The following is a 26,058-nucleotide window of genomic DNA, read 5'->3' as shown; positions in this document are numbered from 1 at the left end:
ACTGTTTCTGTACACTCAGAGCTTTGAAACACACTGTACCAATATGTCTAGGTGGTCTGTGTAAGTAATGTGATTTATGATGAACATTTGCTTTCCTTAGGTGATCTGTTTGCAAACTGATCAATCATGCAGGCACTGGGTACCTATGTGACCAGATCCCAATAAAAACTCTAGAGTCTTAAGCAAATGAACTTCCCTGGTAGACTACACTTTGCACACATTATTCCATCTATAGATAGAGGAATTAAATGTATCCTGTGCAGTTCTACCAGAAGAGGACTCTTGGAAGCCTGTACCTGATTTTCTTCAGACTTTATCCTATCACCTTGCTGATTGTGCTTCATATTCTTTTGCTGTAATAAATCATAATCATAAACATAATGAATTTTGATTCCTAATGAGTTCTGTGAGTGGTCTGGGGGATCCTTGACATAAGCATATATCAGTTCAGTTCAACATAGAAATACCCAATTAATATAAAAGAAAGCAGTAATGGAGGAATAGAGAAACAAAATAAGATATATAAGATATATAGAAAACAAGTAGCAAAATGGCAGATGTAAACCCTACTCGATCACTAATTGCATTAAATATAAATGGAAGAATAACAACAGATATATCAATAACATGCAAGAAAGATGGTGAGGCAACATCTTTATGCTACTGAAAGAAAAAAAAAAAAAAAACTGCTAACCTAAAATTCCACACTGGCAAATGTGAAACCTGAATCTACACAAATAAATGGAAAGCACCCAATATGGATAAATTAAAATGACTTTTCCCCTTATTTCTTCTTACATAGTTTTAAAAGGTAACTGTTGAGAGCAAAAAATAATAATAACACATTGCAGAGTTGAACATGTGTAGAAGCAAAATGTATGACAATAACAGCACCAAGGCTGGGGAAGGGGGAATGGAAGCATTTTAAGTTCTGAAATGTGAAATAGATTATGATAAGTTAAAGGTATATATACTATAAACCCTAAAGAAACCACTCAAAAAGCATTATATCTAATAAACCATTAAAAAAGACAAAATAGAATCATAAATATTCAATTAATCCAAAGAAGATCAAAAAGAAGACAAAGAAAATAAAGAACAAATGAGACTTAACAGAAGGCAAATAGCCAAATGGCAGATTAAAACCAAGTATATCAATAATCATGTTAATTAAAATGATCTAAACACACCAATTTAAAAAGAGATTGTTGAACTGGATTACAAAAAGAAAGATCTAACTCCAGGCTTCCTGAGGCTCCAACCCTCCCGGGTTAAATATAAAAACACAATAAGTTAAAAGTAAAAGAATGAGAAAAAATATACCATATACTATCAAAAGAAAGCTGGAATGTTTATTTATATTAGTAACAGCCAAAGTAGATTTCAGAACAAAGAATATTACCATGGATAAAAGGAGACATTTCATAATGACAAAATGTCAACTCATCAAGAGGACATAACAATCTCAAAAGTTCATGCACTTAACAACATAGCTTCAAAACGTATGAAGGAAAAAATGATAGAATTGAAAAGAGAAACAAATGAATCCAAAATTTGTCAGAGATTTCAACACCACCTCTCAATAACTGATGGAAAGAAGAGACAGAAAATTTGTAAATAAATCAAAGACCTGAGCAACACTATCAATCAACATAACCTAATTGACATTGATATAACACTTTATGCAACAAAAGTAGTTATACACATACTTCTAAAGCACACAGGGAAGATTTACCAAGAGAGACTATATTATGAGCCATAAAACAAATAATTTAAAATTGAAAAGGGTTAAAATCATATGAAATGCGTTCTCTGAATTAAATTAGAAGTCAATATTGAAAAGGAATCTAGAAAATCCAATAAATATTTGAAAATTATATAGCACATTTCTAAACAGCCTTAGGTCAAAGAAGAAATCAAAAGGGAAATGAAAACGTATTTTGACCCAAATGAAATGAAAACACATTTCAAAATTTGTGGGGTATAACTAAACCAGTATGTATAGGGAAATTTGTACCATTAACTGCTTACATAAGAAGAAATGTCTGAAAAAAAAAAAGAATGTCTGAAATCAAGTTGTGGCCACCAGACCAAGCAACATGGGTATCACCAAGGAATTCACATATGCAAGTCCTTGGGCCCTACTTCAGACCTACTGAACCAGAAACTCCAGGTGTGAGGCTCAGCCACCTGTGGCCCTCCAAGTGATTCTGTAGTACGTTCAACTTTTGAGAAACACTGATGTATATTGTTTCTTGTTTTTATTGTGTTAGGATTTCTTCAACACGGAGTCTACAGTTTATACAGTGGTAAAGTTCATTTCATTAAAAACAATATAGTTTTGGATGGTCTGCTAATTTTTTGTCATTTAGAAAACTTCCTGGGCTCAAAGAGTCCTGGCAAGTGAATGTGCTGTGCTTAGTCAGTCAGTTGTGTCCAACTCTTTGTAACCCCAGGACTTCTCTATCATGGGGATTCTGCAGGCAAGAATACTGGGGTGGGTTGCCATGCCTTCTCAACCCAGGGATTGAACCCGGGTCTCCCGCATTGCAGACGGATTCTTTACCATCAAGCCACCAGAGAAGCCACCAGGCAAGTGATTAATCCTACAAATAATGCTTCATTTGTTAAAAAGATCCAAACTTCAGAAAACATAGTTAAAACTGCTTTTGAAATCTCCAGGGGAAATGTAGCACCACTGAATAATTCCTACTGCCTATAGTAGGAATTCTCTTCATGTGGGAACCAAATATAATCAAAAGGAACAGAGACATATTAAATTTAAATAGCTGATAATATAAAATTAATTTGCTTGAAATATGGTTTTATAACTATACTCAAATACGAACTTGTCTCATGTTCTAGAAAGTCACTTCTAACAAAATATTGAAACCCTAATATAACCCTAATATATTGAAACCCATCAGAAGCAACGATGCCTACAGTGGTAGACATCTTTCCAACTAATTCAATGCATCAACCTAAAGAAGATCTGGTCTCTATCTAAATTTGCTGACTCACATCTTTCCTGGGATAAGGAGAGAAAGATTTTGGTTTTAACGCGCTTCAGTTACAGCTTCTGCTAATCAGGAAAAAAAGGAAATCCACATTGTATCAAAATACTTAACTGACAAGTATAGATGATAAGAATATGAAGGCAACATTTGCCTTGGAAGAATTGTAATATGGGTAATCTATTAATCTTGGTTTGTTATGACAGTATTCAAAAATAAGGGAAAAATATAGTGAAGTGCTTCTAGACTCCAAAGGGAAAATGTAATCCATTCTATAACAGTTTTTCTTCCTTTTCCCAAATCTTTGCTGACTTCTACCAGCTTTGGTTCTTTCTAAGAAACTGCCTGCTGCTCTTTTCCATTTTTGTTTGTTTGTTTGTTTGTTTTAAATAGGAGCCACAACAGCTGCCTATGGGGCTATAGGAGTATAAATAATCAAGTAATCAACCAGCCACCACTGTTAAAATGTTTTAATATCAATGTAAAATGAGATCAGGGTTTTACAAGCAAGTTTCAGAATGTGAACGTCGATTTCTAAGATGATTTCTCTTCTTTTCAAGAGCTTGAATATGAACACACATAAATCTTAGGGTTTTTTTTAATATCAAGGTATTTTTCCCATTTTAATACAACTGTAACTGACAAACATGCAAAATAACTAAGCTCCAAATCAAAGACTTTTAGTAGAAACATCCAAGTGAAAAATGAAGCATTTTAATTTACTTATTGGCCATAAACTCAGCAAGATACCATCTTTCCTCCCATATCTCAGAAAAACCACCACCAACTAATTTATTTCTAGTGCATCAATACCATTAACACTATTTAGCCCTCCTTTGTCAGCATCCAGATATCCCTGGCTCAAACTAAGTAAATTAATGTCACAGTTCCAGGGCTGGAAATGTCCCACCATCCTCTTCACTGCATTACACTAACAAGGCACCTACCAACAATGCACAGGGTAGGAAACGAGCCACGAAGAACATAATGGCTTGACTGAAGAGTGCCAATTGAGTGGCAATTGAGTGAGGATATTAGTGGAAATGTAAAATTCTAGGAGGTATTCTTTTTTCATTCTCTCCAAGTTACCAACATGTATAGTACCACAAAGTAAAGAGTAGGGGAAGGTAACAACAGTCACATACATGAAATCTCCCTAGAACTAAAAGCAAACTAAACAAAATCCAAACTATAGTGGGCCAATGAACTGAATTCCATTTGGGTTTTGTTTGTGGCTGCAAGCAATCTCTAACCTGAGATTCATAAATTAGGGAACAGTTTCAATGCACTGAGGGATCAGCATTTTATATAAGAGCATTATTAAAGCATTTTCAGAGTTGTATGTGTTTCATTGTTGAATTTGGTACCAACAGTCAAGAAACAACTAAATAATAATAATTTTAAAAAAACTCAAGTATTTCCTTTTTACTATACCTGCTTCCAAACATTACAAAGTATCTTTAACACAATTTTCTATGTCATCCCTTAAGTGAATTAGCCAAACATAACTGTAATATTACACATAACTCAAAACATAACTGTAATATTACATATAAGAATAATTTTCCTTCAATAACTTAGTCTGTTCCAAAGTATTTCTGTCCAAAATGTGTAGGTGCAACAGGATGAACTTCAGTAGTTAAAATTGTGATCTCTGGAAACTCTTGAATGATTGATTTGGCACCTTCAAAAATAAAAGAAAAATTGTCATTATGGTGGGATTTTTTTTTAATAACATTACCTGGAATTCAGTACTTTTATGGTCAGTCAGCAGGTCTACTACTGACAGAAGACAGAGAGCAATAACCTTTGGACAAATAGTTAGACTTGGTTAATCTCGTATTCATATAATTTCTGATACCTGAAAAGTTTTTATAGTAGTCAGACTATGTTTCCACCCATTCACTAATAAATTCTAAGAATCAAACTGCTTTGTATTCAATACATGAAAAATATATTCAGTTATAGCAACTTTTCCCCTAATGAGTCTTATTTGTTTTATTTTAAAGGCAGCTGATAGAATATAGTCCTTTTGGAAACAGGATCATACATTAGATGATGGTTTCTCAATTGGAACACTGTTGAAACAAGTGCAAATACTTTTTTGTTATATCACAGAAAGCTACTTTTTGAGAATTTATAACTCTAGCCTGGGCGGGGAGGAGGTGGAGGAGGAAAGGACAGGGACTAGCTTGGATCACAGTCAAACTAAAAAGCCATAGCAAGGATGCTACAGAATAAGATTTTTTCATCTATAATGTCAAAGAATGAGTATCCTATTCTACTAACGCATATATACAAAAATATATAAATATATATATGTGTGTTAGTTTGGAATTTAGAAAAATGATAACAATAACCCTGTATGCGAGACAGCAAAAGAGACACAGATGTATAGAACAGTCTTTTGGACTCTGTGGGAGAGGGCGAGGGCGGGATGATTTGGGAGAGTGGCATTGAAACATATAAATTATCATATGTGAAACGAATCGCCAGTCCAGGTTCGTTGCATGATACAGGGTGCTCGGGGCTGGTGTACTGGGATGACTCAGAGGGATGGGACGGAGAGGGAGGTGGGAGGGGGTTCAGGATGAGGAACACATGTACACCCATGGTGGATTCATGTCAATGGATTCATGTCAATGTAGGGCAAAACCAATACAATATTATAAAGTAAAAAATAAAAATAAATAAAAAATAAAAGAACTAACACAGTTACTTTTCTACTCCCAAAGACAGAAAACCCAATAATTATTTGGTGATCTCAAAATTTACAATGCTACCTCTGTTATATAGACAGATGACCAAGCAAAACAGCCTTTGTAACCATCAACATTTGAACTACAGGTAATTTTTCATTATGAAACAGCAAAATAATCAATGGCCTACTAAGTGTGACTCTCTCAAGTGGTTTCTCTGTAGCCTCTTCATGGTTGACTGAGATACGGAACCTTTGGAAATGAGGAAATGCTCTAACTAGAAGCAACACATTTCTCTTTCTTATGAAACAAATACAAATTCATTGTAGAACATTTGGAAAATACAAAAAAAAAAGGTTAAAAACTAACATAAGTCACTTAGAATTCCATCACCCTAAGATAACCACTATTAATTTAAAATAAAAATTGAATTAGTATTGTGCATCTGTCTAGCCTCTCATGTTGAAGAAAGACTTACTAGGTTTCATGTTAAACCCAAGTCTGATTTTGGTAGTCGTAATAATTTGTATTCAGTTCAGTTCAGTCGCTCAGTCGTGTCCGACTCTTTGTGACCCCATGAATCAGACCACGCCAGGCCTCCGTGTCCGTCACCATCTCCCAGAGTTCACTCAGACTCACATCCATCGAGTCAGTGATGCCATCCAGCCATCTCATCCTCTGTCGTCCCCTCCCCCTCCTGCCCCCAGTCCCTCCCAGCATCAGAGTCTTTTCCAATGAGTCAACTTTTCCCATGAGGTGGCCAAAGTACTGGGTTAGTCATCTCTAAAATTGGTGATGACATTTTATCCTATTCTAATGCTGTTGTGTTTCTGTTATTTTGATAGACCAAAATTTTTATTGTTGCAATGATGTCAAAACATATCAAATTTTACATTTTAAATATGTGATATATTATATGTCTATTATATCTCAATAAAGTTGCTAAAAATAGATTGATCAAACGTGACAAAAACTGTAAGCAGGTCCTGGATATGATCTTCCTATATGTAAAGCTAAAGTCAGTCTTTTTCTGACTCTTAAAAAAGTCTGCAGCCTAACTCATAGTTCTGAAAGTCAATAGAAAACTGTGGTGATGCCTGAGTGGTCAGTCTCACTAAAGCTATTGTTCATTCTGCTCTTACATTTAGATTTTCTGACATCATTAAATATTTTTTTCAAAAACATGACTTAACAGTTTTTAATATTACATACAGTTGATCCTTGAACAACATTGGAGGCTAATCCACATATAACTTATAGTCAGCCTTCTGTATCTGTAGTTCCTCTACATACATGAATTCAACCAACCATGGATTGTGTTGTACTATAGTATTTACTACTGAAAAAAATCCACATATAAGTTGATCCACACAGTTCAAACTCACATTGTTCAAGGGTCAACTGTATATTTAACTATTTCCAAGTAAGTCACTTATACACTTTCAAATTTTTTCTTACGTGAAAATGATAGTCTCTCCAATGACTATCCTAAACACTGAATTTCTACATGCCTTTATGATTATTTTTTTAGGATACTTTCATAATTGTCTTAGCTTATATGGCAAAGAAACCCAGTGTCTTAAATTAGGCTTACCTCTCTCAGGAAATGGAGAACACAAATTCTTTCATCATGCCCTTTGAGCAAAAGTCTAAGTTTAAAAACTTCTGCTCTTTGCTTCATACTACAAAGCTTACTTCAGAAAGACCACAGGGTTAGCTAGAACCTTGATTTTCTTGTTGTTTGAGAGCATTTCTCAGGCTCAGGTGGGGAGCCAGGAGAAATAGGGACCTCTCAGCCACCAGCAAGCTCTACTCAAACAGGGTAACTATGAAAACAATTGCAAATCCCTTCAGTGTGGTTAATTCATACTTTTCCATTTGAATTTGAACATTAGAATGGTTGAATGGTGTAAAGTATCACAACTAAGCTTAGAGATGACAAACACAGGTTATAATTATCAAAATTCAGTTAGGAATTAATGTGAAAGCAAATGAACTTTTCTTCAGGATGAATGGTTGGACAGATGAACACTTAACCACTCCATGACTATCCAGAGCCCCAGTTACTGCCTCTTGTTAAACTCACCATGAGGAGTGGAGAACAGACTGAGTAGGATAATAACACTAGGTTGAACTCCATGTTCTATGAGAACTTTTACAGCTTCAATTACAGTATTTCCAGTACCTGAAATCAAATGAAAATCAAATGCATTGGCAACTTTAACAATCATCTCAAAATATCTTTGAAGTTGTTTCAAAGGAAAAGCAGTTTAGTAATCTAACATAAGATACTCCTAGATAAAGCTTCATTTGAAGATGCCCGTTTTTTATAAATGATGTTATTTTCAACAACAGACATAACCCATGTACTTTTCAGCTTTCAAATGCACAAGCCCTAAATTCATTCAGTATTTGAGATATCAAATGTAACACCCACCTGCTACCCCCAACTCTAGGATCTGAGCAAGCATAGGAAAAGACTAGAATAGGAGAAAAAAATATTACCTCCAAAGAGAATAAATCCTTGAGAAAATCATTGCTATACTCTGAGCTAGAAAAGGGACATATTTCAATATATATTCTGTGTTCTATATATTTTGCCTCATTAAATCTTTTGCTTCAATCTGTTATCTTAAAATAGAAGCTTTTTGGAGCTAATAAAGTTTGACTAATGCATATTTTCTTATTACACAATAAAAATTCCCCAGAGAACTGCCCAGGGCAACTCCAAATCCAACTGAGAAAAACAAAAAAGAACACATTTAGAAAGTTTCATTTTTAAAGAAGGGTACCTAGAAGGTAGGCACTAAACTGAATTTTAACCCTAATCAAAGGTTACAAATTAAATGCAAGCAACTCACTGAGAATTGGATACATCAGAAGGACTTTTCTTCTGTAAATGTCTGGGGGGAACTTGGCATAATATACTTTGGCTCTTTGTGTCTCCTCATCACTCTGAATCAGGATCTTTCCAATTCGTATGGATCGACAGCAGTCTCGTAAACCTTGTTCCATCGCCTCACCTTGAAGTAGGAAATAAAAAAGAAAGAGTGATTAAGAGTAGATAGAGTGAAAGTCTGAGAATAAGCCAAAGTAGAGCTTGTGATTATTATTAACACAATAAAGACACTATCAAAATGGAAGCGATTCTTAAGCTAACAGCTTTCACTTCTGATAAAATATGATTTTATACTTAATTCAGGTCAATGAAACTAGATTAAGGGCTGGTCAATGAAACTAGGATAAGCTAATTTTACTTCTGGCTTACAAGTTTTAGAGTTGTCATGCTTCCATGATTACAGGTAATAAAGCATTTAAGCTATTCTCTGAACTTTTCTATATCAGGAACATTTTAATTATATTATTTTAAGGACACTGTATTACTTTCATCAGACAAAAATATAAAATATTATGGAAGAATGAGGGCTGTAGATCAAAGGCTCTACATGTAGATCAAGCTGACATCAAGAGATATCATGTAGCCCCAGCAATGACTTCAGTGGCAGAGGCTTGGCTGGCAAACAGTGACAAAGTAATATGCTGTTCCCTCTTCCCCAGAGATCCAGACCAAAACCACCATCACCCCCTTGGTTTCTGAAGGTAAAGGTATTTTTGAGTCTGAATTCATTTAAGGAAGTGTTTGCTAAAAGTCAATCATTCTCACATCATCTTCAAGATTTTAGAAGAATCAAAATTCTTCTTGTACAGTTATTTACTTAATATTTTTCTTTAAATTGATTATTTTCATTTATATTTAAGAGGAAACTGTACATCACTAGTGAAAATATAGAAAGTTTCTTTCTAATAGATATGGAAATAAACCAAGAGCTACTAAAGTTAAAAACATCCTCTCTATGCATCCCTCCGAGGTCATCAGGTATACACTAGGGGTGTGAGGACCATGCTGTTGCCTTTAGGGCAGAAGCTGGACTAAAACAGAAGAAATTGTGCCTTAAAAGTCCATCTCCATTGTCTTTACCAGTTTTAAAAGGTTGAACAGCATTGTTCTGAAAATCCTATCATTACTTAAGAGCTACTTTCTATTTAAAAAAAAAAAGGAGCATAAAGCTCCTATTTTATTTGAAATACCCAGTTGTTCACAAACAGAACTTCATAGCCAGAGGAGCAATAGAAATGTTTATATGTGAAAAAAAAGTCCAGGGACTTTCTTGGTGGTCCAGAGATTAAGACTCCACACTCCCAGTGCAGGGGGCATGGGTTCAGTCCCTGGCAGGGCAACTAAGATCCCACATGCACAAGGTTCAGCCAAAGGGAAAAAAATCCATCTGTTTCCAATGCAAGCAAGTGGGGATTCTACCATACCCTGGATCTTGTACAAAGAATAATTAATGAATGAAGTTGCTGAATGGAAATAATCATCCCCATGTAACAGGTAGTTACAGACATGTTATTTTGCTGCACAAAGGTTAATTTACAAGGGCAATTGGTTGGACTCAAACACAAACACATTAGACTAGCAATTGGAAATACCTAGAGTTAATCACAGTTCAGTTCTTTTGCCTACATAATCACATACTCATCAAACATAAAACTAAAAATATTAAACAAGCCATTCAGTCCAGCTCCTGACAGGGTACGACTGTTCCTCACAAAAGAAATTTAAAAATCAGAACAAAGATTTTCTCTAGTTGAGTGCTCAAAGTTCTACAGGTCTGAATTTGTGCTATTACATACTCCATCCATCTTCAAGCTTCCCTATTCTCTCCAAGATAGTATCATTACATCCTCCTATTCTTCCACTCTCCTCTGAATTTTTCAAAGCTGGCTTGCCCATGGGGACACACCACTAGGGAAGATGCGCTGCAGTTAAAATTAGCCAAACTCGGCAACACATGGGCCATAATTCAAAGGCACTATGAGGATAGACAACACAGGTGGTGAGATGTAAGCTCAGGAGACAAGCCTGCCTCTCAGAAAACAGCAACTGTATCTAAGAATGCAAAGAGACAAAGTCACACATATACAAACCTACCGCTTCTCATTATGCTGACCCCACAATTTCCCTTTTCAAATTTCACTCCTTCATACTTGTACCCTGTTGGGGAATAAAACCAAATAATTTATCTTTCATCATTGGAGCAACTATTTATTTAATAAAGTATCTATGGTTTAAAGTAGATGGGCACAGAACAACTCTTATCCAAACATACTGTATAACATCTTAGGTTCCCTGTGAAAGCAATAAGAAGAGTCATGATTTTTCAGTTAATTCTTCATAAGAAGCCTGTGGGAATAATTGGGTGAGGTAGACTTCATCGAGCAGGAATAAGCCTTATGATAGCATGATATTCACATACACGTTTCTTAAATTGAATTCAGAGGAGAATTGTTGCATTCCAAGAATGCTAGAAACCCCATAAATTCAAACTAAGAGCCCACTGCGAGCCACAGCAGAGAGCCTCCTTATTCCTGTCCACTTTTATTAACCTGCATTCTGTGTTTAAAAGCAGAAGAGAAAGACTGAAGTAATTATCAAGACACATTCATGCCTTGGTCTCAGACCAAATTTGTATCAATTTTGATGCAGCAAGATTAGTCCCTAATTTTCACAAAATCAACCTTTGGATATAACAGTTTCCATTATTTAATAAAGAACCATATCAGAATTTTAAATCCCTAAAATAGGGATCCTTGACTGCTCTCTGTTAGAGCAGAACAAATCTAAATCCTCTTCTCCAATCCTCATCGTTTTTCTTTTTTACTTTTCTTTCTTTTACCTGGAGTTTCTATTGCTAAACCACCCCAATCATTTGTTAACACATGTATCTTCCTCACAAAGGTGAAGTTAAGTTGACAGCAATTCTTAGCTCTGGCCCCAATGTGCCATCATCAAAGGTAACATCCGAATGCTGAAGAATATTTATTAACCTTTAACTTACACTGACAAGCAAACTATTAACAAAAGTCATTCACATAAATTTCTTTACTAAATGTCCCCAAATTTAATAAGTTGTTTAGAAGAACAGCTCCATGCAGATGCCTCATTTTGCATACTGATTTACTCAGACTGCTTTCTTCTCATTTTCCCCCAATTCCACCCGAGAATTTTTATGAGAATATGTGAGTAACAGCCCTGATTACCTGTTGGAGTGGTCACCATGCATTCTTTATACGGCAGCTGATTCAATCCCTCTTCCACAACAAGTCTGATCTAGAGAATCAAAGGAAGAATAATTTGAAAACTTGTTAAGAATCTCCTGTTATCTGTTAGCCTCAGGAGTTTAACACCAGGCAAAAAGTCAGCAACATACTAGGCAAGGATTTAACTTATAGTAGTAGGAAGGGAGACCCTATCATGTGTTAGATTCAGTTCAGTTAAGTTCAGTCTCTCAGTCGTGTCCTACTCTTCGTGACCCCATGGACTGCAACACACCAGTCCTCTCTATCACCAGCTCCCGGAGTTTACTCAAACTCACATCCATTGAGTTGATGATGCCATCCAACCGTCTCATCCTCTGTTCTCTTCTTCAATCTTTCCCAGCATCAAGGTCTTTTCAAATGAGTCAGCTCTTCGCATCAGGTGGCCAAAGTATTAGAATTTTTGCCTTAGCATCAGTCCTTCCAATGAATATTCAGGACTGATTTCCTTTAGGATGGACTGGTTAGATCTCCTTGCCATCCAGGAGACTCTCAAGAGTCTTCTCCAACACCACAGTTCAAAAGCATCAATTCTTCAGCACTCAGCCTTCTTTATAGTCCAACTCTTACATCCACACATGACTACTAGAAAAACCATAGCTTTGACTAGACGGAGCTTTGTTGGCAAAGTAATGTCTCTGCTTTCTAATATGCTGTCTAGGTTGGTCATAACTTTCCTTCCAAGGAATAAGCATCTCTTAATTTCATGGCTGCAGTCACCATCTGCAGTGATTTTGGAGCCCAAAAAATTAAAGTCTGTCACTGTTTCCAGTTTCCCTACCTATTTGCCATGAAGTGATGGGACCAGATGCCATGATCTTAGCTTTCTGAATGTTGAGTTTTAAGTCAACTTTTTCACTCTCCTCTTTCACTTTCATCAAGAGGCTCTTTAGTTTCTCTTTGCTTTCTACCATAACGGCGGTGTCATCTGCATATCTCAGGTTATTGATATTTCTCCCGACAATCTTGATTCCCACTTATGCTTCATCCAGCACAGAATTTTGCATGATGTACTCCGCATATAAGTTAAATAAGCAGGGTGACAATATACAGCCCTGACATAGTCCTTTCTCAATTTGGAACCAGTCTGGTGTTCCATGTCCAGTTCTAATTGTTGCTTCTTGATTTGGATACAGATTTCTTAGGAGGCAGGTCAAGTGGTCTGGTATTCCCATCTCTTGAAGAATTTTTCACATTTTTTTTGTGATCCACACAGTCAAAGGCTTTGGCATAGTCAATAAAGCAGAAGTAGATGTTTTTCTGGAACCGTTAGATTTTCTGTTAGATTCAGAGATAGAACCAAATGTCAAGCTGCTTGCTGCTAGGTATCCAACCTTGGTGAGGCATGTGATTGTCACTAAAAGGCTCAAGTATGCCTTTTGATTCTCATTCAGTTAGTCCAGTCTATATTATGAGAAATGCAAAACTACAGCAAGTGCAAGAATCACGGCAGGAACACTTGGACATAATACACTTCTGGTAACTCTGGAAATAGTGCCAACCGGGAACTGCTTTGCCTTGTTTAGTACTTTGAAATTATTAAGTTGGATGCTTTTTAACAAAGGCCCACCATGATGCAGAATAAATCCTGAATTTCTTAGGAGGAAATAAATGAGTGGATGGAACTGAACCAATTCACTGAGCTTGAAGTAGGATACAGTTGAATGTATTAGGACTTTCCAGCTTAAAACAAAAGGCTCCTAATGATCTTAATGTGCACAGAGCAAAGAATCCATCAGAACTACAAGGAATATCCTCCAAAACCCATCAGATATTCCTATGAACATCCAGAGGCCACTACAAAAAGGCAGTGCTGAGTCTGTAGAGCACATTTTCTCCAATCAGTATTACATTACTGATTAAGAACAGCAGGGAGAAATGTCATGCCCTATGCTCTGTTTTCACAACAAAACACCCTGCTGCCGTTAAAATGATAAATGTTAAATGGGCTGCATTGTGTCAACCTGGAGTACCAGAGGGTCCAGGAACCTCATGAATACTGTGTGTGTGTGTGTGCATACTCACCTCTAGCCACCGTCATCTGTGGAGATTAACGTTTCTTATGAGCAAAGTACAAAGAAAGAAGATCATTTTCTTTGAAGAGCCTTGTTTTCCTTCTAGCAATACTCCTCTAAAGAGTCTTACCACCTGCCCATCGCCTCCAACTTTGGGACAAGAATTAGTGTGTCCAAGCTTTACAGGAGAACATAAACCAGAAGAAGGGTATAACCTCTTATCAAGAGTTAAAATTCAAAACCTGAGTGCCAGGAAGCCAATCCTGACAAATTCAGGACAGAATTAATGTCAACTTATAACAGGACCCTTGCGCTAGAAGAAACAGTATACTAGAAATTCCCATCATCAGAAACCTCAACAGCTCCAGTCCCTACCACAACCACAACTGACCTTCCACACTTCACACCCCCAATATCAGGACCTTCAAACCAACTGCAGAGAACAGAGAGGTCCAAAATTACCATCCACTCAGGTGAATTTTGCCCTGGGTCCTTATTATCTCATTAGACTAAGACATAACACCTGCCCTTTCAAGCAAGCATTTTATAATAACCATGATCTTAATTCCTATGTTCTATAGGAAAATAGCACATGGAGAGCAAAAGAAAGAAAGAGAGAGAAATCATTTTCTACAGTGAACACCAAGATCTCTGTTTTCCCCCACAGCAGCCACTGGCACAACTGTCTTGAACCCTTTGGTTTGATAAAAGCAAAAAAAATAACCTATCACTCCAAGAATGTCAATTACATTTATCTTGATGCAATCCAAGGATTTTTACTGCCCCTGGAAGCTCAAATAGAAGTGGCCTTTGAACCAAGAATACATAAAAGTCAAAAGTAGAATATATGCTGTCTACACTCTTTTGGAATAAAGATTTCCCTAGGAAAAGTGCAAATGAAGAGTTTTATACCTCCCCCCACCCAACATCATCACATTTCCTTTAGTAATCTATCTTCTACTATCTGGTTATAACTATAAGCTTAATAAGTCACTTTTCTTTCTTTCCCAGACTAAACAACGAGAACAGTATTTATACTGTAAACCACACAAGATCAAGGACCATGTCTTTTTGCTTTACCACTGAATCTCCTCCCACCTACAACACAGTCTGGCACAGTGTCTGACTCATATGAGTTCAATGTATATTTCACAAAGTGATGAATACTAGGAACCACAGTATAACATGTGTCAACCTCATTCCAAGCACTAAACAAACTTAGATACACACATAAGAAATAAACAGGGCTTACCTAAGACAGCCCAATTTGGCCTGAGATCCTCTCAGATGACACTAGCTAAACAGAATTGGGCTTGGTCAATTCTTAACAGGAATTCCCTAAGTGTAGACAGTATACACAGGTGAAGATACTACAGAAAATAAGAGGCAAAATAGATATCCATCCCCATGTAAACTATAAGATAGCTATTAGCTTTTGTGCATTTTATGGACACTACTAGCTCTCTTTACATCTTTGGTTTCCTTTTAATTTACATCACTTCACTGACCTAAGAAGAGGTATTTAAGACTCAGGATCAAGTTACCAAGATCCACTTGAAAAGCAGTGGTACATCAGAACTATAGACAGTGAGTTTGTAGACAATGATTTGAGGTGAATGGGATTGAGGCAGAGTTTTAATGCAAAAGTAGAAACAACACTTGCAAAGTCTAGCAAGATGTTACTTGGTACCATCTCTCTCAACCCCAGAATGTTCTCAAACAAAAAGCCCCTTGGGCTACTATGATTATAACACTAGGAACAACAATGAAATGAAGATTGAAAGCCTCCATCCACCTACCAAACGATCCGCAGAAAACATGAAGTCCCCTCTACTGGCTGTCCTAAAAAAAAAAGGACAAGTTTTAGTCTAGATTAGAGCTTTAAAGTGAAATATTACTTAACATATATACAGTAACATGGATATTAAAATCTATTACATGATAAAAGCTTACCTATAACAGACTATTATTGAGACACGATATTTTTTACTAGGATACAGGAACTTAAATGGAATGACTTCATAAATATTATTGAAAATGCTCATATGATATCATTAGAGACAGAAATTGAAAAGATCATGTAGTCTCCCACTGAACTGCTCAAGTATATACTTTTCAACCAGGAGATGAACAAGTTTCTCCTGGAAAATGGCAGCATATCCAGAGCTCAAGTTAAGAAAAAAAAATTACAGTAAGAAAACCAGGTTCTCCCCATTCTCATGCACCACTCACCCCAATTTAAAATCCTTATTACCAACATAAGTAACTGTCTACTTTGCCTCCAATTCTTTTTGGAATGAGAACTGTACAAACAAGTTAATCCTCTATTTTTATTATTGCTTCCAAGAACACATAACCTAATTAACAAGACCTCTTTCTCAAACTATTGATAAATTGTTCCATTTTTCAATCAAATAGCTTATTCCATAGATCTTTCTACCAATTTCCTGTACAATTCCTTCTGGTCAGTATTTTCAGATCCTGAGGTAGCCAAGTAATAATAATCCAGGGTTGCACCTACCCACAAACTGTTAAACAGCTTAAAGGGAAATGTTATAAGGCTGACATTTTTTTCTTTTGTAAAAATCTGTTATTGTTCCTCCTCCTTGTCTCATGTAACTTAAATGATCTGACTGATTTACAGTTTCTATACTTAAAAATCCCCATCTGCCTGCCCATTGCATACCTAAAATATTCCCCAACATAGCATCAAAATGGCATATGTGAGCATATATTATCTCAGTATACCATTAATCACAGCTCTTTTTCAAGCTGCATTTACTTTCTCTGACAGGAGAAAGCAATGAAATATCCCTTACACAAATGGAGTTAGGTTTCTTATAGTAACCACAGTTCTTTCATTATTACAGATACTAACTCTCTAAAATAATTGCAAGAATATAGGTCTAGGTCTGTATTCTTTATATATAAATACTCCCTAAACTCAGAAAACTCTATCCACATGACTACACACAGAGAGCTCATTTAAAACAGGCTTTATTGGCTCCCCTGGTGGCCCAGTGGTAAAGAACTGCCTGCCAGTGCAGGAAATCCCTGATCCGGGAAGATCCCACATGCAGCGGAGCAACTAAGCCCATGTGCCACAACTATTGAGCCTGTGCTCCCAGGCCTAGCAGCCACTACTGAGCCAGTGTGACACAACTACTGAAGCCCATACACCCTAAAGCTCATGCTCTCATGCTCCACAACAAGAGAAGCCACTGTAATGAGAAACCCCCGCACGGCAGCTACAGAGTGGCCTCCACTCACTGCAACTAGAAAAAAGCCTACACAGCAATGAAGACCCAGCACAACCAAAATAAATAAATAAATAAAACAGGCTTTATTTTATGTATTGTGGTTTTCAAATGAAAATATACTATTATATCAGCACCTTTCATTTCTATAAGTCTTCACAACATGCTTGTCAAAGAAGTAAAAGTCAGTGAACTACAAAAAAAAATGCTGAAGACTACTACCCTGTTTGGTAGACCTACACAAACTTGTCTAAGCAGCCAGAACAGTTTTTCAATAGGGTAGAAAAGTCTGGATTCTTTAAGAAAAGTCTTAAAAAAATATCCAGTAATATATTTTGAGAACACACCTGAAATACTTGTCTTTAATTTCTGATCAGTTACACATAAATATATTACAAAGAAAAGTTATATTAGGTTAAGTGATTGGAGTTACTCAAATTCACTATTTTACTTTAGAATGAAACATTTTAACATCTTCACACTCTCCTTAAAAATATCAGCTTCAGCTGACAACTTCTGCATGATAAACATTTCTCTACATTCCAAAAAAAGTACACAATGTGAGAACCTAATAAGAACTATCATCTCCTGATAGTTATTTAACTTCCAGTAAAACTCAAAGTCATGCCACTATAAACAGTAATTACTAACCTAGACACTGCTGTTTTTGACAGACGTCAGACTCATTCCATTTACTTTGAATCAATTTAGAAGTTAAAGTGAAGCTAGAATACAGTAAGTTGGTTGCATTTTGAACAAAACCCAGTGATCTTCAATATCCACATCTAAATCCTTTACATTCTTAACACCAGAGTTTCATTAAGCAGATATTTCCTGTTAGATCAATCAAGTTGCATATAATCTCTAGGCCCCTATTTTAGACCCAACACTGGACTAAGATGTTTTAATGTAAACCAGATCCCAGGTCTTATTCACTCCATATACTTGGTTTCAAATCACAACTCTATTGACCTCTGTCTCAAAACCATTCTTTAAAAAAAAATCTATCATACTGTAAACAAAGTTTTGAGAGACATTTTAATCATTTTGTATCTGATAACTTTCCCAAATAAAATCTAATACAAGATCATCACAAAACAACAAACACACTGACACACACCCCTGGATTATTGTATAATATATTCAAATATTTAAACAGTGCTATCCAGGTGCTCATAATTCAAAGCACAGAAATCTAATTAATGTTGAGAACCTTTTAAGTTCTGTGAACTCCAAATAGGATTAATAATGCAGACCTAACCATATCTGAGAAAAGTGTCAGCTTATCTTGACACTTTGCCAACAAATACCATTAAAAAAAAATAGTTCACAGTGAAACAACAAAAGAATGAGAATCACACCAGAAACCATATCCTCACTTCAATGTGGATTTAGTAAATCGGACTCTTCCCTACTTAAGACAGTTTATAAAGCACTTTAAAGTTTCCAGAGAAGCTACAGCAATTGTACATAGTTTAAAAATGGACATCTCAAAGCAGACCCAAACCAAGATGAAATCAGGAGAAATCTCTGACCTTTCTTTCAAAATGGGCCAATAGGTATTTACTTATCATACACAACATATGGAACTATGAGACGAATGTTTTATAATATGAAAAAATTAAGACTTCAAGTAGAGATCTCCTCTCTTCTTACTAGACCTCACTACTACTACTAACTACTTTGCTATTGCTGCTACTACTACTACTACCACCACTAGAGGAATTCTCTAGTATTTTGAAGACATCCTTTCCTGGGGCAATAACTTCAATTTCTACAGCAGAAACTGCCATTTGATCATTATCTGCTACATTTTTTCTTTTTTTAAATTTATTTATTTTAATTGGAGGTTACTTTACAATATTGTATTGGTTTTGCCATACATCAACCTGCTACTTATCTATTCAAAATAAACTTGAAAACCTTGCCTCTTTATAAGAAAAATCATTTTGATAACTGTACACACACACACAAGCATTCAGATTTATTTAGAAGGATTTACTTAAATGGTCCAAAAGTAACAACAGCTAACAGTTCAAAAGCATCAATTCTTCCGCACTCAACTTTCTTTATAGTCCAACTCTCACATCCCTACATGACTAATGGGAAAACCATAGCCTTAACTAGACGGACCTTTGTTGGCAAAGTAATGTCTCTGCTTTTGAATATGCTGTCTAGGTTGGTCAGAACTTTTCTTCCAAGGAGCAAGCGTCTTTTAATTTCATAGCTGCAATCACCATCTGCAGTAATACTGGAACTCAAAAAAATAGTCTGCCACAGTTTCCACTGTTTCTCCATCTATTTGCCATGAAGTGATGGGACCAGATGCCATGATCTTTGTTTTCAGAAAGTTGAGCTTTAACCCAACTTTTTCACTCTCCTCTTTCACTTTCATCAAGAGGCTTTTTAGTTCTTACTTTCTGCCATAAGGGTGGTGTCATCTGAATATCTGAGGTTATTGATATTTCTCCCAGAAATCTTGATTTCAGCTTGTGCTTCATCCAGCCCAGTATTTCGTGTGATATACTCTGTATGTAAGTTAAATAAGCACAGTGACAATATACAGCTTTGACGTACTCTTTTATTTGGAACCAGTCTGTTGTTCCATGTTCAGTTCTAACTGTTGCTTCCTGACCTGCACACAGGTTCCTCAAGAGGCAGGTCAGATGGTCTGGTATTCCCATCTCTTCCAGAATTTTCCACAGTTTATTGTAATCCACACAGTCAAAGGCTTTGGCATAGTCAATAAAGCAGAAATAGATGTTTTTCTGGAACTCTCTTGCTTTTTCAATGATCCAGCGGATGTTGGCAATTTGATCTCTGGTTCCTCTGCCTTTTTTAAAACCAGCTTGAACATCAGGAAGTTCACGGTTCATGCACTGTTCAAGCCTGGCTTGGAGAATTTTGAGCATTACTTTACTAGCGTGTGAGATGAGTGCAATTGTGCAGTAGTGTGAGCATTCTTTGGCATTGCCTTTCTTAGGGAATGGAGTGAAAACTGACCTTTTCCAGTCCTGTGGCCACTGCTGAGTTTTCCAAATTTGCTGGCATATTGAGTGCAGCACTTTCACAGCATCATCTTTAGGATTTGAAATAACTCAATTGAGATTCCATCACTTCCACTAGCTTTGTTTGTAGTGATGCTTTCTAAGGCCCACTTGACTTTGCATCCCAGGATGTCTGGCTCTAGGTGAGTGATCACACCATCGTGATTATCTGGGCCATGAAGACCTTTTTTGTACAGTTCTTCTGTGTATTCTTGCCACCTCTTCTTAATATCTTCTGCTTCTGTTAGGTCCATACCATTTCTGTCCTTTATTGAGCCCATATAACCCATCAACCCACTCCTAGGCATATACTCTGAGGAAACCAAAATTGAAAAAGACACATGTACCTCAATGTTCACTGCAGCACTATTTACAATACCTAGAACATAGAAGCAACTTAGATGTCCATTGACAGATGAATGGATAAAGAAGCTGTGGTACATATATACAATGGAATATTACTCAGCCATAAAAAGTTATGCATTTGAGTCAGTTCTAATGAGGTAGATGAACCTATAGCCTATTACACAGAGTGAAGTAAGTCAGAAAGAAAAAGATAAATATCATATTAATGCATATATATGGAATGTAGAAAGATGATACTAATGAAAGTATTTGCAGGGCAGCAGTAGAAACACAGACATAGTGGGTTTTTTTTTTAATTCTTTTAACTGAAGGAAAATTGCTTTACAGACGTGCAAAGCTTTCAAATTCAATTAAGTCTCATTCGTTTATTTTTATTTTCATTACTTGAGATGGGTCAAAAAAGATCTTGCTACGTAACTTAGAGTGTTCTGCCTATAGTTTCCTATAACAGTTTCACGGCGTCCAGCCTTACATTTAGGTCTTTAATCTATTTATTTTTGTGCATGGTGTTATGGAGTATTCTAATTTCATTCTTTTACATGGAGCAGTAGAGTTTTCCTAGCACCACTTACTGAAAAAACTGTCTTTTCTCCACTGTATAATCTTGCCTCCTTTGTCATAGGTTATTTGACCATTGGTGCATGAGTTTATCTCTGTACTTTCTATTCTGTTCCATTGATCTATATTTCTGTTTTTGTACCAGTACCATAGTGCCTTGATTACTGCAGCTTTGATTATGCAAAGCAGAAATAGAAACACAGATGTAGAGAACAAACTTATCAATACCAAGTGGGGAAGGGAGGGTGGGAGAAAGTGGGAGACTGGGATTGACATTTATACACTACTATGTACAAAATAGATAATTAATGAGAACCTACTATATAGCACAGGGAACTCTACTCAGTGCTCTGTGGTAACCTAAATAGGAAGAAAAACTAAAAAAGGGGGACAAAAGTATATGTATAACTGACTCATTTTGTGGTACAGTAGAAACTAGCACAACATTATAAGGCAATTATACTCCAACAAAACGTTTTTAAAAAGAATGTGAATTCTACATACAGTTAAATTCCCTTTACTGTCTCCCAATAGCTGAAAAAACCAGCACTTATGCAATCTGAACCATGCATAAATCTAAACATGAAGGCTTAAAATGCCTCAAATGCACATAGCTCTTCAGAATTTATAGCAAATGTTCACAGACAGTATCTTGCTCTAGCCTCCTTGGAGTTTCATGAGATATTATGAACTTACTCATTTTACAAATAATAAAGCTGTAGCACAGAGATGCTAAGCATCTTTCCCTAAGATCACTCTGGATCCTGCTGTCTCCTTCCAAATTTCAGAAGAAGAAAAAAAAGATTTTGCTTAGGCCCAGGTTTACTATACCACCCAGGCTTTTCTGAGTAATGAAGTAAAATCAGGTATTGATACTGTCATATAGTCATATATGAATACTGAATGCCATTCCCTCTCCAAGTTTTATAAAAATTGTGAAATCTGATAAGAGCAAAGGAATCCTCATCCCATAAAAAGACATGTGAAAATGTTCATAGTAGCATTATTGATATTAGCCAAAAAATGGAAACCAAACCACCCAAATGTCCATCACCTGATGAATGGATAAACAAAATGTGGTATATCCATAACAGTGAAATATTACTTAGCCAAAAAAGAAATAGTGTACTGATAGAAGATGGGTAAAGCTTGAAAACACCAGGCTAAATAAAATAAAAGAAACTAGTCACAAAAGGCCACATGTTGTATGATTCCATTTACATGAAATGTCCAGAATAGGCACACCAATAGAGACAGAAAGTAGTTTAGTGATTGTCTAGGGCTCTTGGTAGGTTGGAGGGAAATGGGGAGTGACTGCTCATGGGTATGGGCTTTCTTACTGAGGTGATAAAAACAATCTAAAATTTAATGTGGTGATGGTTACAAAGTAATGAACATATTTTAAACCCATTGGATTGTACACTTTAAAAGGTGTACTGTAAGTACATAAATATAGCTCAATAAAGATGTTATTTTAAAAAAATTACAAACAGACATACAAATAACATTTGCCAGACAATTTCTGAAGGTTTGCTAAAGCCCTGAGGCTCATCTACAGGTGCAACACAAGGTCCAAGACAGCACAGGTCCAAGACACAAGGTCAGTAACTCTTGCTGTATAGAAACAAGAATCATCCTATTTTCTTTTTTACAGATAAGTTTTGTTTCAGTTCCCACTACCACAACTGCCAAATCTATGCCTCCTACTTTTTAAGATCACTGCTTTATTAGTTCACAAGACCACAGTTTTCAACACTGATTAATTAAAAACCCTTAAACAGTACTTTCAAAAATATAATTTTAAGAGCTACAAAGAACTTTTAGTAATTGAGTGACAATTGCTTGAAGGCATAGCTGGAATTCAAACATGTAAAAGATAAAATTTCTACCCTCAAGGAGCTTAAAATTGAATAAGTGAGATAAAAGTAAAACAACAACATACAAAACAGATGGTGAATCTTGCATTAAAAAGGCCAGGAAAGATTAGCAAGGAAGAATGATTGAAGGAAAGCTTCTTGGCAGAGGTAGACATTTAATGTTGAAGAATAGGTAGGATATGAACACACAGAGGAATAGTAAAGAGAATTCCAGGTGTGAGCAGAAGTTGGGATGTTTCAGAACTGTTCCTAGGAACCATGAAGAAGGGCCTTAATGTCCATCTAAGTATCCTGACTTTATTTGGTAGGCTCAGAGAAACCAAAGAAGGCTGCTGAGTAGGGCAGTTAGCTAATCAAAGCAGTATATTAAGAAGATTAATTGTTCAGTAATTCGGGGGAACATGTAGAAGAAAGAAAAACTGGAGACAAGGAAACAATTTGGGAGTCTGTTAATCGTCATGAAGTGAAAGAGCTACGCTATCTGCCCTGTATCTGTTCAACGTGGTTAAACCCATAACCCAGAAATTGTTGCTGCCCACGTGAAGAGGCACAGAGCAGATAGCACGTTTACCTGATTCGAATGACTGAGGAATTAGTAATTCAGTCATTCGGTCATTCGAACGAATGAATGAGGAATCAGTCATTCGAATGACTGAGGAATGACTCGAGATAAAGAGGAAACCGGAGGTTACCGAAAATGCTTCCTCCCTACACAAAGCGACGTTAAGCACCGGTACTGGGAAAGAGAGTAGAAGGCCTGTGTCATGTGACACCGCCCCTCAAAGAAAAGGCCCTGCCCACATCCCAACAGACTCGCTTCCCAACGCCAAGAACCTTAGCCAATTTCACTTCCAATCCCTGCCCACCCCCGCGAGACCCTCCACCTCCCCTACCCCTTCCGCTCTGGCTTACTTGTCCCTGATGATAGTCTGCAGCTCCCGGATCTGATCATTCATTGGCAGGAGCTTAAGCTGCGCCCCGATCTGCCGGGAGACTTCGCAGTCCCCTAGGAGGGAATCGCTGGGTGGAGCGTCATAGTTGCCAGCGCCACCGATGTTTTCTGAGTTGAAGGTGGCGCCACCGGAGGCCTGAGGGTCCCGCTCAGCCGGTACGCTAGAATGCGCGTGCCCGCTGAGAAGAGTCAGCTTGGCCGCGGAATCGCTGTTTCCCCCAGCGTGGGCCGGGATCAGGTCTCCAGCTTGCTGCGGCTCAGGGTTTTGGGTCGAGGCAGAGTTTACTTGCTGATTGTGACAGGGCATGGAGTCCGGACACCGTAACTCCGTGGCCATACACCAGGCCCCGGGCTGTCCCCGCAGCTACCGATCCCTACGGATAAAGAGCAGGGAGAAACGGCCAAAGCTCCTGTGCTCTCCCAGTCGTCCCGCCTCCTCGCAACCTCTAACCCCCTCTGCCCTCTCACCGCCTGGCTTCCACCTCTTCCCTTCTGCACTCTACGTGCAGGCCCCGCCACACCAGACGTACGGGCCCGCTTAAACACATGATTGGCTTTGCTCCCTGCCGCTCTGCAGCTCACCGCTCGTTAACCCTTTTCGTCACTGTGGCTGCTTAACCGAACCTGACAGACGGGTGAGGCTAGGGATGTTTGGTTCTCGCGTCTTCCGGGAGCCCATAGGGATTCCATGCAGAATTTGAGTGAGTGATAGAACCAGGAAAAAACTAGGAGTGGAGGATTATAAAATGGTGATACACAGAGGCCCACGTTTTCAGAATTTGTGTCCTGCCAGAAAAGTTAAACTTAAGGAACTACTGTAATCTACTGGGCTTCCCCGGTGGCTCAGACGGTAAAGCGTCTGCCCGCAATGCGGGAGACCAGGGTTCGGTTCATGGGTCGGGAAGATTCCCCTGGAGAAGGAAATGGCAATCCACTCCAGCACTCTTGCCTGGAAAATCCCGTAGACGGAGGAGCCTGATAGGCTACAGTCCATGGGGTCCCAAAGAGTCGGACACGACTGAGCGACTTCACTTTCACTTTCAATCTACTGTAAGCTTGCCTGTGTAACACAAAAAGGACATTAGAAGCCTAGCAGCCAGCTGAAGTGCCGGCCCTCTACTAGACTGTTCTACCAGCTGCAGCTTCCCAAGCGTGCTTGGCTGCTGGAGCTTTCCTTATCTCTATTGGTTGAGCCCTACACTGTACAGTTACTATGGGAATTCTAACAGCATTTCAGGTCCACTACCGCTTTGTTTCTTTTAAATATCTGGAAAGACTTTTTTTAGTGTGCAGTCTCAGTATAAAGGCTTGAGGTAACGTCTAGGGCAGTACTTTTCAACACCTTTGTGTATTAGAGCAATTGTAAAGTTTGTTCAAATGCAGGTTGTTATGACTTACCTTTAAAATTCTGATTCAGTAGATCTGAGGTGGGACCCAAGAATCTTTATTTTTCACAGGTAACCCAGAAATTCTGATTTTTTTAAAAGCAGTACTTTTTGAGAGCAAGTGACTTACTGGCTCCCTTTTTGAGGAGCTACAACCTGAAAGTCAGTAACCTACTAATTCTACTAAAAAATTACTGAGCAGTATTTAACAAGTTCCCTTTGGTCTCTGGAGTTGACTTTGTCCATCTATAAGTGAGACGCATTAACTATTTGATCCCTAAATGTTCTTCCAATTTTGACATTCTATAATTCTATTTTGCCCACCGAAAACCAATTCTTAAAATTCATTGTTCCACACAGTAGCCTAACCAACATGTACAGAGATTCAAACAAATATGATTAATGGTTAACAGGAATATCGAGGCCTTTGATAAGACTTGAGTCTTGATCTGGCTCTCTTTTCCATTTTTTCTTTGTTTGGTTGTTCTTTCCCTATTGGTATTAATGGTATTTTTCACCTTTTTTGTCTCCCATTTTCTCTGCTTTGTGTCTGACCCTCTAAGTCAGTACACTATTGGTTGTAATTATAGACAGCTTAAGTTTGATTGGATGAAAAAAAATTGCAGCCCTGTACTATAATCCCATTCCTTTTTGAAAGTCTGTGCATCTTTTTTCCTAGCACAGAGTATGACTCAAAGGATCTCTGGGTTTAAAAACTGAATCTGCTAA

At 37.3% G+C, this 26,058-nt stretch overlaps 1 protein-coding gene across 1 annotated transcript; it reads right to left on the bottom strand.

The window, feature by feature from the left end:
• Window positions 1-1,327: 1,327 nt before the first annotated feature.
• UPRT (uracil phosphoribosyltransferase homolog) lies at window positions 1,328-24,402 on the bottom strand. Its single transcript, XM_004022205.6, has 7 exons — window positions 23,905-24,402; window positions 15,687-15,729; window positions 11,816-11,885; window positions 10,707-10,769; window positions 8,575-8,736; window positions 7,800-7,898; window positions 1,328-4,698 (listed from the first exon to the last, which is right to left on the bottom strand). Exons 1-7 carry the CDS (start codon window positions 24,279-24,281, stop codon window positions 4,592-4,594), a joined length of 921 nt encoding a protein of 306 aa, XP_004022254.1. The 5' UTR covers window positions 24,282-24,402; the 3' UTR covers window positions 1,328-4,591.
• Window positions 24,403-26,058: the final 1,656 nt, after the last annotated feature.

This window comes from Ovis aries, chromosome X (assembly GCF_016772045.2).
Source record: "Ovis aries strain OAR_USU_Benz2616 breed Rambouillet chromosome X, ARS-UI_Ramb_v3.0, whole genome shotgun sequence".
NCBI lineage: Eukaryota > Metazoa > Chordata > Mammalia > Artiodactyla > Bovidae > Ovis > Ovis aries.
Note: the sequence above shows the minus strand (reverse complement) of the source record. Positions and strands in the feature narration are given on the sequence as shown.